At 40.5% G+C, this 16,561-nt stretch overlaps 2 protein-coding genes across 2 annotated transcripts in view; one reads left to right on the top strand and one right to left on the bottom strand.

Moving 5' to 3' along the window:
- The window catches only part of LOC121520204 (collagen alpha-4(IV) chain-like), a 33,782-nt gene extending 23,686 nt beyond the window's left edge, over positions 1 to 10,096 (top strand). The window contains exons 39-47 of the mRNA XM_041803576.1: positions 75 to 203; positions 970 to 1,077; positions 1,227 to 1,382; positions 1,456 to 1,563; positions 1,644 to 1,781; positions 7,672 to 7,788; positions 8,027 to 8,215; positions 8,310 to 8,593; positions 8,677 to 10,096. Coding sequence (XP_041659510.1) covers positions 75 to 203; positions 970 to 1,077; positions 1,227 to 1,382; positions 1,456 to 1,563; positions 1,644 to 1,781; positions 7,672 to 7,788; positions 8,027 to 8,215; positions 8,310 to 8,593; positions 8,677 to 8,937 — 1,490 coding nt within the window. The 3' untranslated portion in view covers positions 8,938 to 10,096. The remainder of the gene's footprint in view (positions 1 to 74; positions 204 to 969; positions 1,078 to 1,226; positions 1,383 to 1,455; positions 1,564 to 1,643; positions 1,782 to 7,671; positions 7,789 to 8,026; positions 8,216 to 8,309; positions 8,594 to 8,676) is intronic.
- A 1,472-nt stretch (positions 10,097 to 11,568) lies between these two features.
- LOC121520511 (pre-mRNA-splicing factor CWC22-like) lies at positions 11,569 to 16,541 on the bottom strand. Its single transcript, XM_041803990.1, has 3 exons — positions 15,696 to 16,541; positions 15,478 to 15,581; positions 11,569 to 13,752 (listed from the first exon to the last, which is right to left on the bottom strand). The coding sequence occupies exons 1-3, from the start codon at positions 16,507 to 16,509 to the stop codon at positions 13,462 to 13,464; spliced, it is 1,209 nt and encodes a 402-aa protein (XP_041659924.1). The 5' UTR covers positions 16,510 to 16,541; the 3' UTR covers positions 11,569 to 13,461.
- Positions 16,542 to 16,561: the final 20 nt, after the last annotated feature.

The following is a 16,561-nucleotide window of genomic DNA, read 5'->3' on the forward strand; positions in this document are numbered from 1 at the left end:
AGAAAAACAAATAGCTTAATTTATTTAGTCAATACTTTATGTCCCACTCTTAAATGTACTCATCTCTTTTCAAGGAATTGGCGTCATTGGTCCTCCTGGTCCAGATGGTTATCCAGGTATCAAAGGTCTCAAGGGTTTCCAAGGACCTCCAGGAGCCACTTATCCCGGACCGAAAGGCCAGATTGGCCCACCTGGCACCACAGGTATCATATCCTTTGTTATAAATGATTCAATCACTGCATAAGTTTGAGAATGTTGGAGGTAAAAAAGGAGAAATTACTAAAACAAATACAATCAGAAACAAAGTAAAGAGGGTGTTTAATGTAGGTACCTAACTTCAGTAAACAAAAATCTATTTACAAAGGGGTTCATTTCAATATAGAAGCCTGTTGTGGTCACAAAGATTGTATGGAGGTTTTTAATTTTGTATCATTTTACCACTTTACACTCTTCTTTTGTCAAATGGGTAATATTTTACACTACTAAAGAACATCTACAGATAAACATATCTGCCTTTAACATCCCCAGTAAAGCATCTAGTTAGACCAGTTCATTCAATTTTTCTGAGTAAAAGCCGCAGCAAACCAAACGCTGTTTTCCCAGCTCACTTCTTACCTTTACAACAGGCTGAAGGGCTGAAGAGTTTCTGTACTCCTCTGTTTGATATATGTCTGAGGATACAGAGGAAGAAGACCTAAAATAACTTTGTGAATCAGAAAAATCCAGCGTTTATGTCTATGTATAGACAAAGAAGACAAATTCATAAATCATGCATATAGCAGACAGTGAGTGTTGTAAAATAAGTGATGAACTTCAGAGATCCATGACATGCTTCTTTTGTCTTGAATATTGGTCTTGTTTTCTTTTGGCGCTCAGATCAATGTGAATTTAAGTCTGTTTTGTTAACTCTTTACAGGAGCTCTCAAGTCAGAGGTAAGGTTTTGTACTTATCTGTATTTCTCTCCCCAGGTCATCCAGGGGGTCCAGGAGAACCTGGTTCCCCTGGCATAGAATGCCGTACACCAACACCAGGACCCCCTGGAGATGCAGGATATGAGGGACCGCCAGGGCCCACAGGTATGTGTATTTGTGGTGCCAGGTTTAGGCTCGTTTTGTTTGATCTTTCTGAGACCAAATTTAGGGGCTGTCACTTTCATGTTTAACTGAGGGCATCTCTGCTTTTCCATCTTTCTGTCCACAACTGGGGTTATCTGCTGGTGTGTCAGGCCCCCCTGGGGAACCAGGCCGCCAAGGCAGCAGCATATCTATTAAAGGAGACCCAGGTCCAATTGGTCTCCCTGGGATACAAGGACGGAAGGGGAGTAGGGGACCCCAAGGACCCCCTGGATCTCACGAATACCAAGGACGTAGAGGGCCTAAAGGTACAGGACACTGCTTCTGCTGTTGTCAGCATGTGTAGTACAGATGATGACTTGATGCACTTTTGTCTTACAGGTAATATAGGCCCTGATGGTCCTAGTGGCTCTCCTGGACCTAAAGGACAGAGAGGTGACCATGGGTCTTTTGGTCCCAAGGGAGCCAGAGGCCCACATGGTGACCGAGGTAAGTGATGCTGCAGCCAAAACATGTAAAATTTTATTTTTTTTTCTTTTTTGATAGATTTTTTGATTTGCTTCTTCAAGGTGCCAAAGGTCCTCCCGGGGATTCTATTCACAGACCCCCAGAAGAGGCTCCCCCTGGACCACCAGGACAGCCTGGTGGACCAGGATCAGTGGGATCTCCTGGCTATGCTGGTCCTCCAGGTGCTCCAGGACGCAAAGGCAAGCAAATCCTATCCTCTGTTTTGTGCAAGATCTCCTTCTTGGATCTTTTCCTACCAGGGGATTTCTCTGTAGAGGACTACATACTGAGATCATTGGCACAATTTACACAAAACAACACTATTAGACACTAGACAATTTCCTCAAACGGAAATCGCAAGAGGGGCTTGGGAGGCGGTGCTGGTTTCATCGCAAGGTCGTTTATGACATTAGCCCAACTTGTCATTACAAGGTCATATCCAAGTTGAGGCTGAAGCAGCATGTAGCTGGACAATGACATGGTAAAATGGTTGAGAAACACTGTACATGACAGGAGACTTCATTCATGTGTTTTATTCATGTGTGGCCTGATTAGCTGATGCTGATCACCTGGCACCTGAGCTTCAGCTGTCTTCTTGATATACCTGGTGGTGTTGGCTCTCCCTATGAGCTGAGGTAACATTATGACTGCAAATGGATGTGGCTGTGATACAAAGAAACAATGAAATCAATCTAATGAAACAGTGTGTCTGTCTCTCTTACTCACGTGGCCTGGTCATAGTTTAATAGCAATTACTGGAACATGAGGCTGAGAAGTTTGTGCAGATTCACACATGCATGTAACTTTTGCTAATGGATACTCAAAAAGAAAAGAGTCCTTTAACTGAATTTTATACAGACATGCAGTTCCTGTCAAAGTCTTGATGAGAGCAGGTGCAGAAGAGATGAATTTCATCATTTCCAGCTCCATTTGAAGACATTAAAAACTTTTATTGAGAAAGGACTGTGGGTTCTAATTTTGATTGACTTTGCCAAAAACAAGACACCACACTTACACACACACACACACACGCATGCGGACTACGCGGGCCAACACACAGACACACATGTGTGCTTAGCATGCCAACGCACACACAAACGCACAGTCTTTCCCATTCACTTCATATGGGATGTATGTGTGGCTGTCTTTGACAACTGACGTTGCCAAAGACTTTATGTGGGACTGTATGTGTGTAGGTCTCACTAGCTTCCAGCGCTAGCTATCCCACCAGCTAAACGGTCTTCAAAGAACTTCACAACAAGAAGATGACCTTCATGGTGTTTACTTCAATCTATGTTTCATTCTTGACTGTAAAAAGACATTGCTTTAGCATGCAGAAAGGAAAGAATCCAAGCTCAACTGAGTGCTCACGGACCACAGAATAACCGAAATAATGTTACTTCCAGTTTAGACAGGAAGTGCAGGTAAAAACATGTGAGAGCGGAAAACAATGCTCTTGACTACCACAAAATGGCGTAATTACATTGTAAACATGGGAAAATGCCATTAACACTACTGTGGGGGCAGAACAGTATGTGTATGAGACACCACCTCCATCCTGTCCCTCCAACCTGTTAAAGCGTTGTTTAAATAGGCTGCTTTATTGGAACAGCTCCATTTGAACACATTAAAAACTTTTATTCAGAAAGGGGTGTGGGTTCTAATTTTGATTGATGTTGCCAAAGACAGGACAAGACATACACACACACATACGCGCTTTGCGCGCCAACACACACACACGCACACAGGTGTGCTTAGCATGCCAACACACACACAAACGCACAGTCTCTCCCATTTACTTCATATGGAAAATATGTGTGGTTGTCTTTGGCGACTAACGTCGTCAAAGACTTTACCTCCATCCTGTTAAAGCATTGTTTAAATGGGCTGCTTTATTGGAACAGCTCCATGTGTGTGCGTGATCAGAGCTCACTGAGGGCTGTATGTGTGTTAATCAACGATGACATCATCAAAGCACCAGAGCTGCTGTTGCCATGGTAATTGATGCCTGCACGGTTACGCATCACTGATCACAGATCAGTTATACCTGAGACAGCAGAAAGTAGTTCTGAGTGATTTTGCTTGTGAACACAGTCTCTTTCTTCTCTCCGTGTGCGAAAACCATAAATGGTATCATCAAAAGGATTTTGGCGTGAGCATCTGCAGGCCTTGAACTATCAGTGATGTTATTTTGGTGTTGATTGTGCAAGAAATTAGGCCAGGGTGGTGAGCTAAAAACGGGCATCTTTCTGACTTTGAAGACAGATTCATCAGATTTGATACCATTGCAGCAGATGAGAGAGTTGTCAGTGTACTTGGGACAGTTGATCCTCTCACGCCAAAACCATGCATGATATGGCTTTGGTTCTTGGTTTTGACAGTAGCAGGACAAGATTTCCTCCGTTTTGATATATTTTTTTTATGTGTGTGGTGTTAGATTTGTGGCTGTAGTCACTAGTTGTTCACAAAGGTCTCAGTTGATGTGTCGGCTCTCTCAGCCTCTAGGGTGATGACATCACCTACTCTAGCAGGGCGATTTTTAATCATTTTCAGTCAATGCACGGGAGGTTTGAAGACTCGCCTACCGAAAACCGTAAACCCCATCGTCATACCAAAGACATTCCTGAAGACACGACAAAAATACCTGCGTTTTAAAGTTAGAATGATCTCTGTAGGTGAAAGTATGGCGAAGCAGTAGGGGTGTTGGCAAAACCCTATTTTTGTGGTTTCTTCGTCCCTCTCCCCATTCATTTCAGATGGGACTTTTTTCACAGGTTTTTGCGAATAACTTTGCTAAAAATTTGCAAATCTCTTAGAAAAGACATAGCACACCGATTGGGAACAAACCACACGTTTGATGTATAATTTGCAGGGAGTTTCAGAAAGCCCTAGGAGGAGTAGCCTACCAAAATTTTGTCCAGAAGATGAATAAATAAAGAAGAAACGAACAGAAGAACAATAGTGGCTTGTGTCGTTGCCCCGAGCCCCTAATTACTTATCATCACTCTACATACAGGAAGTGACATCACTGATGTCTTAAAACCAACAACTTAATGCTGACAGGAAATCACTACCAAATTATGGCTTGAATTTTAAAGATAACCGAAATTGTACAGAACATAACATGTTTATTCAGTAGCTGTAAATGTCTTTGAAACATACACTAAGGTCATGGTCTCAGTCTTTGAAAATCTTTTGAAGAAATAATCAGTCTTGTCAAATATATATAAAATGGTCTAGCTTACTTTTGATGGTTACATTGGTGTGTTATATTGCAGTCTCTTTCTTAACCGCTGAAAAACTCCTTATAGGTGCTTTAAAAATAAAAGATGTGAAAAACAGAATTTTTAATATTATAATATATTTATTTTACCAGGGGCATGGGAAAATAATCTGCTGAAAAAAATAACAAAGTCCACACCTTTAGGGTGGAGTAAGGGGTGGATGTGGCGAGTAAACATGGCCTAGGTTAACATCCAGACAGGTAGTGGGGTTGCCACAAGACCCTGGGGGTGCTGTGGATGATTTGGATGCGCAAAAAGAACTGGCAATCCCTGGGTGTATTAACAGGAGTGAAAAGGTGTGCCCAAAAGAAATGCTGTCACATGCAGATCACATGCCAGTCATCATTTTTGGGAAAGGTTACACCATTGAATATCCTTTAATATTTATTAGGGCTGTCTAAAGATTAAAATTTTTGATTGTGATTCATCTCAGAATTTCTGTTATTAATCACCATTAATCCTCCTTTCTTTTTTCACATATATTTTTAGGGCATTTTATACCTTTATTTATAGAGGAGGACAGTGGATGGAGTTGGAAACAATGATGAGAGTGTGGGAGAGACATGCGGGAAAGTAGCCACAAGCTGGACTTGAACCCAGACTGCCGCATACATGGGGCATATGCACACATTAACCATGAGGCCACCTGTGTCCCTTAATCATCATTTTTGTCACATATTAAGTTCCACTTTTTGCATTCAAAACAGTTTTAATTTTGACAACTATTTCTCAATTTAGTCCCAGTCTTAGTCTTTAGGCTGAATGCCTTTTTAGTTTTAAAGTTTTAAAAAGTCCTCACATTTTAGTTTTTTTTTTGTAACCTTAATTTTTATTGATTATTTCAACATTTTACTCATAGATCCCACAGATGAGCATGTTGGCTTTATATTAAATCAAAAATATATTTAACACAGATTCAATTAAAACAACATTGAAGGCACTGTTGGGAGTTTGACCTCCAGTAGTATATCTGTTCCATCTGTATAAAATTATTATTGTTAAGATTTCTTTCACTGTCTCAAGCCATTGATCTTGGATAGGCGGGTCTGCTCTACCCTACTTCCTCGTAATAGATTTTTTGCAGATATTAACAGTATGTTTACCATATATCTGTTCCTAATGTGTACACTTCCCTTGTGTGAGTTAAAATTACACATATAGAGTATCATGAAACTCATTGGCATATTGTATCCTACTATTTCTTGTAGGGTTCTATGTGCAGCTTTCCAAAAAAACAGAATCTTATGGCATTTCCAAACTATGTGTGAGAGATCAGCATCCATGGCTCCACAATCTCTCCTGTATAGTACATTTTAGTGAAGCGTTTGCCTTTTAACTTTGGAGTGATGAAAAAAATGATCAAATTTTTCCAAGAGGACTCCCTCTATGAGTCGAGTGTTTGTTTAAAATGAGCAATTGATATAATGCGGAAATAATTCTTATTTTGATTCCCTAATGTAGTCATAGTATTAGCATGATCAAACTGTTCACACCAGTCTCTTTTAATTTCCTTCTTGTAGTAATCTCTTAGCTGTAGATACCTGAAGAAGTCATGTTTATCCAATTTAAATTTCTCTTGCATGTTCTAAAAGCATAACAACTCCCCATCCTTCCTAGTGTACTATGCTGTGATTCCTTTGCTGAGCCATTGTTTGAATCCCTTTATCATAGCTGGATGGTCTGAAATCAGTATCAGATGCTACCCATTTTAACATATTGACTTCCTTCTTTAATTTGTCAGTTTTCATTATTTTAAACCACTCACATTTTAGTTTTCACTTTTAGTCCAAGCATTTATTCTACTGCCTGAATCTGGTACCAAATCATGGTATTGTGTTCTATATACCCAGCCAAAATCTGCCTCCCTGCCCTCTACAGCTGAGAGGCAGAATAGCTACAGATGCATTGTATTCTGACAGATTTACCCCCTGTGGAGAAATATCAGGGATTTTGATAGTCTGACAAAAACTAAATTACATTTTAGCCATCTTGACAAACACTAAACTTACTTTTTGTCAGTTGTAATCATCAAAGATCTATTTTTGGATAGCCTTAGTCTAATCTTTCTCTTGGAAAAAAGGTAGTCAACAATTTTATTTTTTTGTCAAAGTTTTAGTCGACAAAATAAACACAGATTAAAAAACTGTTCTTGCTTCATTTTGTTCTTTTGTAAAGTCTTAAACTGAAGGTAGCTGACTTCCTGTTTGGATAAAAAAGCAGATTATTTTGAAAGAAATTAGGGAAATTCTGGGAATTACAACTTACTTGAACTTAACTTCGTAAAAAATAACTTGGCATGGACTGAAAAGGATATTTGAGAACTGTTAAAGGGTACATGTTTGATAACACAAGGTGCAGATTACGTTTGACTTGTCCACTGAGATGATTTTTAAAGGGAAATGAGACCCTAAAGAGCAGGGGCTTTTTAAGAATGCGATTAATTATGATAAATCATGATTTCATAATAGTGATGAAGCAGCTTGATAAGTTAAACTGGCACCAAATGTTAATTTCTCTGGTTGCACTTATTTGCCTTCTTCCTTTACACTGCAGTGCATGATATAATGAACAGCCTGTAAAGTTACCATCCTCATGCATTATGGGTTACACTGAGTCAACCATTTATTGCATACTTAATCTGACATAGAATTCAGGCAGCCCTTTAAAATGGCAATTTACCTTTCAATGTACAATGAAGTGAGTAGCAGATGCTTTCAGATACAACCCCGTGTGAATGTGTTAACTCATTCAGTACATTTTTCTGGACGTATGTGTTTATATTGCTTTGTTTATCTGTGTTTCAAAGGAGAGAAGGGCCCAGTGGGATCTGTTGGCTTCCCTGGCAGTCCCGGTGGTCCTGGTCTTCCTGGTCCAGTCGGAGAGCCAGGAAATTCTGGTCAGCAAGGGTTTCCAGGACCTCAAGGTTAGTAATCAGACACAATCATCGTACCTACTTATTGAGATGATAGACTTTAACAGAATGATCAAAGTGAGACACATCTGCTGTAAGAGTCTCTGCAGACTGGTGTTGATTTTGTATGACAGAGGCTTTGAGTCAATATGGAAAACACCAAGAAAAAGAACAAAACTTGGATATCCTCCTTGCTTTTTAAAACTTTTTTATCACTATTTTACCACCTGCCTACCCAACCATGCTCCAGGTACCTCGGGTCCACCTGGGGATCCAGGTGAGCCAGGGTACTGGACAGCCAGGAGATCAGGCTTCCTTTTGGTGATTCATAGTCAGTCTGTGGAGCGTCCAGTTTGCCCTGAAGGCAGCAGTCAGCTTTGGTGGGGCTACAGTCTGGTGTACTTGGAGGGACAAGAAAAGGCTCACACTCAAGACCTGGGTAACCATCTACAAAGCAGAATAAATTAATCAGTTTTTCATGGCTAGTTTATGTTCCAGTCCTTGACTCTTCCATCTTTATCCTGTCCCCATAGGCCAGGCTGGTTCCTGTCTCCCTGTTTTCTCCACCATGCCTTTCTCCTACTGCAACAAAGCAGCCTGCCATTACTCCAGCCGCAATGACAAATCCTATTGGCTCTCCACCACGGCTTCCATACCCATGATGCCATTGTTTGGCCAGGAGATTAGCTCCCACATCAGCCGCTGTGTGGTGTGTGAGACGGTGTCACCTGCAGTGGCTTTTCACAGCCAGGATCACACCATCCCAAAATGCCCGCCTGGCTGGAGGAGTCTCTGGACGGGGTATTCATTCCTCCTGGTGAGTGTGAGAAATAGACTGCATATGTCACGATATTTTCTGTCAACAAATGTAATATTCACCAGTTTCTCATTCCTCCCCAGCACACTGGAGCAGGTGATGAAGGTGGTGGACAGTCTCTGACTTCCTCTGGTAGCTGCCTTCACAGTTTCCGGACACACCCTTTCATAGAGTGCCAGGGTGCACGTGGTTCCTGCCACTACTTTTCCAATATGTACAGTTTTTGGCTGACTACTGTGAGTTATAATGAACAGTTTGTTACCCCATCCTCCAGCACCATTAAGGCAGCCGACCAACAAAGACGCAAGACAAGTCAGTGCCATGTCTGTTTCCGAGGGCTTTAAAATACCTTACCACTTTTTTATTGTAACAGTGTTTTTTTTAATCCAGTTAAGTCATTCACAATGATGATCTTGTCCCAGTTACCCCTGATGTGTTTATATAATTTCTGTTTCATGAGAAACACTTGCAATTGATAGCTTTCACGTAAAAACCACCCTCCTGGTGAGCAAGAGTCTTCCTGCTGCTCTACAGTCTTGGCACCTATGTGTTTTAACTAGTGTTATTTTTTGATTTTTTTTAAAGACCCTGTAAAGTAACATCCAAAATATTTGTCTTATCACACTAGATATGTTGGAATATGGTTGCTGTAAACATGTGAAAACACTAAGATCTAACCTGACACACCAGATAGATTTGTTTCACACATCCATCTGGGAAAGCGATTGGAGTGTGATTGGATGAACATTATGTCTGTCACATCTCTACGGGCCAGTCAGAGAAACAAAACACGTATGTAGCCGCTATCAAACTGCGCGTGCGCAGGTACTGAGGAATAACGCAAAACATGGCGAATATAGACATATAAGTACTCGATTTTTGTCATTTTTGAAAAGAAAACAACTCACTGCTGTTCTTTGTTCTTCTTTTAACAAAGAAATTTCATCAAGTTCTGATAAAACTGGTGCTTTAGCAGCATCCACGCTGACAGTAACCTGTCATACAACAAACCTAAATACAGATTTATTTTCACTTTACAGGGTCTTTAATAAAAGAAAGTTGTTCCTTTAGGGAACAATACAGAAGCACCAGTATCCTGACATCAAATATTGCGTTAACTTGATTTTAACTTGATTCTTCCAACTAGTATTACAGTGCTTGATCCCTGACTAACAGCTGACAGTGATCCTACTTGTTAACGTGAACAAGCTAATGTTAGCTAATCAGTGCTCACCTGTACTTCATTCAGGAGCACTCTCAACACATATTTAACCCTTTAATTGCAAAATGGATATACAGATTTATCTGGCAGAGAAGGCTCTGCTTAAAAGATGCTCCCTGGGTTAGTCAAACAGCATGCATTGACTTTCCAGGGGGTGCATGGTTAGAAACCCCCATTTAGATGCATTTCTGACAATGCTTTTTGAATAAAGTTAAACTAGTTCAAAAACAATTAATCTATAGTAGCATGAATCTGAATGAAGGTGCAGCAAGCTTTATGCTATAAAGGAGGAGGCTGGGGTGGAGGAGGTTAAGCTTTGCCAGCAGCAACGTGGTGACTCAGCATTAATGCAAGCAGGGTTTAGTGAGAAGTACGTCATATTTAGATACACCGCTGTGTTGAAAAAAAAAAGAGCTGTGATTGGCTGTGTGAGCTTGGAGGCAATAATTTGGATCAGCTGGCTGTTAGGTGTTCATGGCTGGATGTATGACTACCATATCCTGCATGAACTAACGCTAAGCTTTTTTTTTTTTGATGAGGAATTGCTTGCCCCTCACTTCCCAAATGACAGTATTATTGAACCAAAGACACTGAAAATGCACTTAACTGTCTGTACTTTTGTATAAATTCATCCTGGTGTGGCTTTAGGGCAAAAATTATCCAGTACTGTAAACATATCTGGACAAAATGGTAAATAAACAACACTGAAACTGTGATTGAAATCATGTCCCTGGTAGTATTTCAATGTGCAAATTTACAAAAAATTGCAAATTAAATTAATCTCTTTTTTCAGCTGTGGTTAGGTGATATGTGTAATTTTAAAGAAATGGGCATTAAAAATGTCTGGTGCAGTTTTAAGCTTCCTTTTGCCCTACAGGCCTCTGTGGTCACATGACTGAAAGCTATAAATATATAAACAATGGTGTAAAGCAACTTAACTTTCTTTGGAAATTATCCAAATAAGTTCATATGGTCTTCACAAACTTTATTTTTTCTGTTTTCTTATTACAGACAAGTGTAGTTTTGTGTTATCTTGACATGTTTTGACTGCTAGGCTACTGCAGTCTTCCTCAGAAGAGTCACGTGAAGTTATTGTGATATGTCTTATCAGCACAACTTTTGCAGGTCCTGTCTTTACTGACACGATGACCTTGCTGCCTGCTGTCTGGCAGCTTCTTCAGGAAAGCTTTCCTGGTGTGGGGAAACATATAAGCCCCTTCATCCCTGTTGGGCCCATTTTCGTATCTCGATGGCTTCCCTAAGCCCATAGGTTAAGACACATTACAGTAACCTCATGTGACTTTTGTGAGGCAGATTGCAGGAACCCAACATTCACAGTCACAAAACTATACCTGTCTATCAGTAAGAAAACAGAAAAATATATTTGGAAATAGTTTTGCCATTCATTTTTAATCTCTTTCTCTGTTATTCTAATGATGTTCTTTTTCTACCCATGAGATTGTTTCATTATTTTTTGTGCCTCAGCATCCTAAATTAAAATATTTGAAAACCTGTAAGAGTCCCAGACATTCAGTGTTTAAGAGTATGAAAATACCTACCTGCCTGCAGAAATCCCAAGACAGGAAAAATTGAATAATTTCCACAGGACTCAATTTTCCATAGCGGGTTTCAAGTTCATATTTATTTATTTCTCTCAACAGAACCCAAGTGACAATCAGAATACAGTACTTTTTTTTCTTCAAACAAGTTTTTTTTCTTTTTCTTTTTTTCTTACGCAAAAACAAGAGAACACTCAGTGCAATAAGACAGAGGACTCTGACAGTGCGGTGCTCTCTCTACCTTTTCACAGTGCACGTTTATACACACAAAAAGATTGTACATCATCATTATTACATTTCCAACCTTTGCCCTCCAATCATCACAGAGAGGGCAAAGTGAATGTCATAAAACAATCATTTTTAAAGATTCCACTTGCATACAGTGTAGCTTGGCACACACGAACAAACACACACACGGCTCTCTCCCTCTCACACACGCACAGGTATGACACAGAGGGACCTCTGTAGTGTTGATTCTCAGCAGAGAAGGGGTACTGCACTTGCATTCCACTCTGAGGGTTAGCTCACGTGTCCAACCCGGACTATTTTGGCAATGTCAACATTGCATTTGAATGTGCTGAAGAGAACCAATTTGGACGATGTAAGTAGGAGGTTGAGGTAGAGGGAGAGAGCAGGGGGAGAAGGACATGTATGTAATCCGTCTGATTGAATGTAATGGAATATGATGTGTAGTGCATTTCTCTTTCTTTTTACAAAGCCTCGAGGATTTGGAGGCTCTTGTGCAACCCCTGTCTGCTCGACCGGGTAGAGCTGTCGCCATGTTATAGGTCCTTTGATCTCTAAAACGGTTGCCAGCCAATTGAAATGTGAATATTGTCCGAAGCAACCAATCATAGATGACTGCATGTCACATGCAGTCAGTTACTTCCCTCTCGCCAATAAATTAAAACTTACATGGCACAGCTAACTTTAACATTTTCAAAAATATATATATAAGCATAATCTTGAAAGTTAATTCTTAAGCAAGTGCATATGGCTATTATAATCTGCAGTTAAATTAAGAAATGTTCTAAAAGCTCAGGTGTTGATTGTACGGGCTGGTCGTTGGCATCAAGTATTTACACTGTGTTGTGGTGCTCGCAGTGTGCATGGCAAAGTAAGGGCGCTGGTACTTGCCAGCTATTGCCACCGACCCCATTTTTAAGTTACCGACCATCCAAAGTGCAACCACACCCCTATCTCGCTTTAACAGGCTTTGGCTGGTTTTTGGAAATTATACTGTTAATAATGTATGTTCTAATTTACTACCTCCCCATCCCACCCTCATAGTGTATCTTAGATTACAGCAGGAACATTTCACACTTTCTCATTCCTCTACAACATGCCAGCCAACAGGTTTTTTCTTCCATATTTAACGATTCAACCGCTTGAAAAAGGCTTAGACGTTGTGACTACACAGCTTCTTACTGTAATATACAAACTGAAGCACACAAAGTTTCCTGTTTCTGTTCTAGGACCATCTGTTGTACATTGTAGAACATACTGGACCAGGCATGGAGGGCGCTGGAATCTAAAGCACGTTAACTCCTTGACTTACAATACAACAGTGAAAATGTTAAGTTTATATAGACAGAACTGAATAGTCCATTCATTTTCAGTGCTATTCGGCACAAGAAGAAAAGAGTTAGGCATAAGAAAATTATGCTACTACAGTACAAGTATTGATAGATTATGCTTTCCAATGTAAAATAACCAAAGAAAGATAACAAAAACAAACATTAGATTGCATCTACATCTACTATACATCATTTAAGCTGCTTTTTAATCCCCATCTCATTTAGAAAATATCTATTCATCAAATATCTATTCTACTAATTATATTACAAGAATCCAATCACAGGAATAGAAAAATATCAAATATCACCAGTGATGATAAGAAAACATGACAACCTGAACGAGCAGAAATATTGCTATGGTAACCACCATTGTCCATTGACATCAGCGAGTATCTTCTTGGTGCTCTTACTTGCTGTCCTGACACCCCTGTTGTTACAGGGAAGCATCAGCACAACCCAGAGGAAAGAGAAAGAGGAAGGGGGGTATCTGAGGGAGGTGTAAGTGTGTGGTTAGATGGCCGTGTCCCAAAACACAGTTTTGTGTGTGGGGTAAGGGGGAGGACGGATCTTTTTGGCCCCGCTGTTTTTCCCCCAGCCCGGGAGGACCGATGCGCTCTCTTGCTTGCACTGACTCCGTTCCTGGTGCCTGTCCTCGCTCCTGTCTGGAGGAGGAGGAGGCCGCTCCAAATACCTCTGCAGATGTGGGTGCTGTCTGGAGCGGATCTCCATGCAGAGGGTGCGCTTCCTCTCGATCTGTTCGAGCATAGTGGTGTCTCCACAGATCCATGGCATCTGAAACATCTGAGGGACAAAGATGATGCAAAAAATAAATACAGATGGACTTCAAAGTAATTCCTCTATTTTAAGTACCCTTAACTTGATCTAAATTATTTTGCTACAACATGAGTAACATAAGACTTCATAGAAAACCCCTTTTCTTAACAAAATTACCTTTTTATTGGTAAAGTTAACAATGCGGATGGGCACACTGAACTAAACCACTTGGAAAGAAATGTTAGAATTCAGCTAGGCAATGATATGCAGAAATATCATGGATGCCAGAAAAGAAAAAAGAAAAAATGAGACTACTTTAATGGAAAATATGTACATAATTGTGAAAAGAGGTAAAAATGTGTCATACACAGCCAAAAACAGCACAAATGGCTAAAAATTGGCAAAAAGAAGTGTCAAACAAGGGCAAAAACAGGCAAAAATAAGTGAAAAGCAACAAAAATGGGTGAAAAGCCAGATATAAAAAAGGGATATACATGTCAAAAAAAGTTTAAACTGTGTAAATTGGCAAAACACCCTGTAGGTGGAAAGTAGCAAAAGAGTGGCAATAAAAGGTAAAAAAACGGCAAAGATGGGTTACATGTCACAAAAAGGAGCAAAAAAACATAAAAATTGGTTAAAAGTGGCAACACAGTGGCAAGATTAGGGTGAAGAACAGCCAAATTTGGTTAGAAAATGCAAAAGCAGTTGAAAAAGTGTTGAAAAGGGTTTTAACTGTTAGCCAGGATGCTTGCACTAATTCTACACATCAACACTCATGCACTGATATCAATATATCCAGCTGAGGAAGGCCCATTCTCTGGGCTTTTCAGGGGGCCCAGCCAATTCTGTGGGCAGCCCTGCCCCTGTGGATGAAATCGTACCTTTAATCAGTTTGCTGCATATGTAATGGGATTTAAACCATCTCCTCCCTTCTTTTAACAGTCATACATTTCTCTCACTAGGACTCTTTGCTTTGGGAAATTTTATAATAAAAGGCTACCCCTTCAGCATGCTGTTAATCTCTTCCTCTTCTAGTAGCAGTTAACAGACATTAAATATGCGTAAAGATAGAGAGAAGGGATTCTTATGCTGATGTTTTTTCCTTTGTACCTCATCCAGAGGCATCAATTCCAAACTGTTTCATAACCAGATGAAAAGCCCTCACAGGGGCTTTAAGAGCATCATATTTTTAGTATTTTTGAGAGTTCAAAATTCCCAAATTTGGCAGCTCTGCCACATCATGATGGTGCTAAAATAGACTTGTGAGTTTTGATTGACAGTAACCCAAAAACCTGCCATCCTTTATAAATCATAAATCTTTTTAAAATCTGGTTTACATACCAGGATGTCTTCACATATTTCTAAATAAGCCAGCAGAGTAAGAGGAGCACTCTTAGTGTCTCTTAGGACCACTGTCACTCACTGGATCACTGTGGATCATTCTTAACTTTTAAATTCTTAATACCTTGAAAAACAAGCAATAAATGGAAATGAATGAGTGAAGAAATAGAATAATCACAAAATGATAATTTATGGGAAAAAAATACAAGTGCAACATGATATGTAACATTGTAATCTCCATTATCTTGATTTCATGATGGTGTGAAGCAAAAATGGTAATTGAAGCTGAAACCTGATTAACTGCTACTTTTTGCTGCTTATATAAAGAAGCTTGCTGGAAACAACAATGTTTTAAAGGCTTTTTACAGGATAAATAAGGTAAGTCAAGAAAAATCAAGCCATTCTTTGTACCTGACTGTGTTGCGACTCTGCTGCTCTCCTTTTTGGAGTTCCCATAGGGGAGGGGTTTGCAGTCATAGAAGGTGAGCGGGCATACTTGGGTGCTGCTTTCACATCTAAAAAAAGACAGGAAAATTCTTGTATGATGTTTCATCAAATCAGAATTAAGAATGTATCAAATTCTTCTAAATGTCTGAGTATGACATAAAATTTGAGGTCTTAATCCTAACCATTTCCTGTCCCCGCTGTCATTGGTGGGCTCCCAGACGACCTCCCGTGGTGAGTAGGTGTGGTTGTGGATGAGTGCTGCCCTGATGTGCTGCCGTTCCTCTCTTGTGCTTTTGATTGGTCCACGCTGTAATTTGCTCTGTTGTCTCGCCTCGGAGTACCATCGGATCTGTATCCTCGCTCCTTGCCATCACACCTGTACTCCATCGCAGACGGGCTCTTTGTGCTCTTTGAATCCTGTTCGGATCCATTCAGACTCCTGTCTTTGCTGTCCCGTCTCACTTCCAGTCCTGTTCTGCTCAGATCTTTACTGTCCTGCCTTGGTAGGGGAGGAGGGGCGTCTCCTCCATTGTGGCAGCTCCGATCTCTCCCATCATGCTTTGATTCAGAGCTGATTCTTTCTTTGCTGTTGCTGCTTCTGCCGTTTTCTTGTCTGGGAAGGATCTCAGGTGGCTGGTCTATCCTACCTTCATGTCTATATTCTACTCTCTCTTTGCTATCCTGTCGGGGCAACAAATCAGGACGCTGGTCTTTGCTATCGTGTCTATATTCTGCTCCTGCTCTGGCTCTTTCTTTGCTGTCTTGTCTGGGTAAAAGCTCAGGGGGCTTGTCTCTGCTTTCGTGCTTTGAGTCCACACCATTCCTGGCTCTCTCTTTGCTATCCTGTCGGGGTAAGAGCTCTGGTGGCTGATCTATCATTCTACAGTCCAAACCGTTTCTCACCCTTTCCTTGCTGTCCTGTCTTGGTAACAGCTCAGGCGGCTGATCTAATAGTCTATCTCTTTCTTTGCTGTCCTGTCTCAGCAAAGGCTCCATTCCCTGCCCCCCGCTCCGATCTTTGCTATCTCTCCTCGGCATCAGATCACCA

The sequence above is a fragment of the Cheilinus undulatus genome, linkage group 13 (assembly GCF_018320785.1).
Source record: "Cheilinus undulatus linkage group 13, ASM1832078v1, whole genome shotgun sequence".
In the NCBI taxonomy this organism is placed as follows: domain Eukaryota; kingdom Metazoa; phylum Chordata; class Actinopteri; order Labriformes; family Labridae; genus Cheilinus; species Cheilinus undulatus.

Excerpts from the sequence above, each read along its gene's own strand:
- LOC121520511 (XM_041803990.1), bottom strand. The coding sequence starts at position 16,509 with ATGGAGCCTTTGCTGAGACAGGACAGCAAAGAAAGAGATAGACTATTA. Across the intron at positions 15,582-15,695 it reads GACAGCGGGGACAGGAAATG|ATGTGAAAGCAGCACCCAAG; the intron begins GTTAGGATTAAG and ends GTCTTTTTTTAG. Across the intron at positions 13,753-15,477 it reads CAGAGTCGCAACACAGTCAG|ATGTTTCAGATGCCATGGAT; the intron begins GTACAAAGAATG and ends TTTGTCCCTCAG.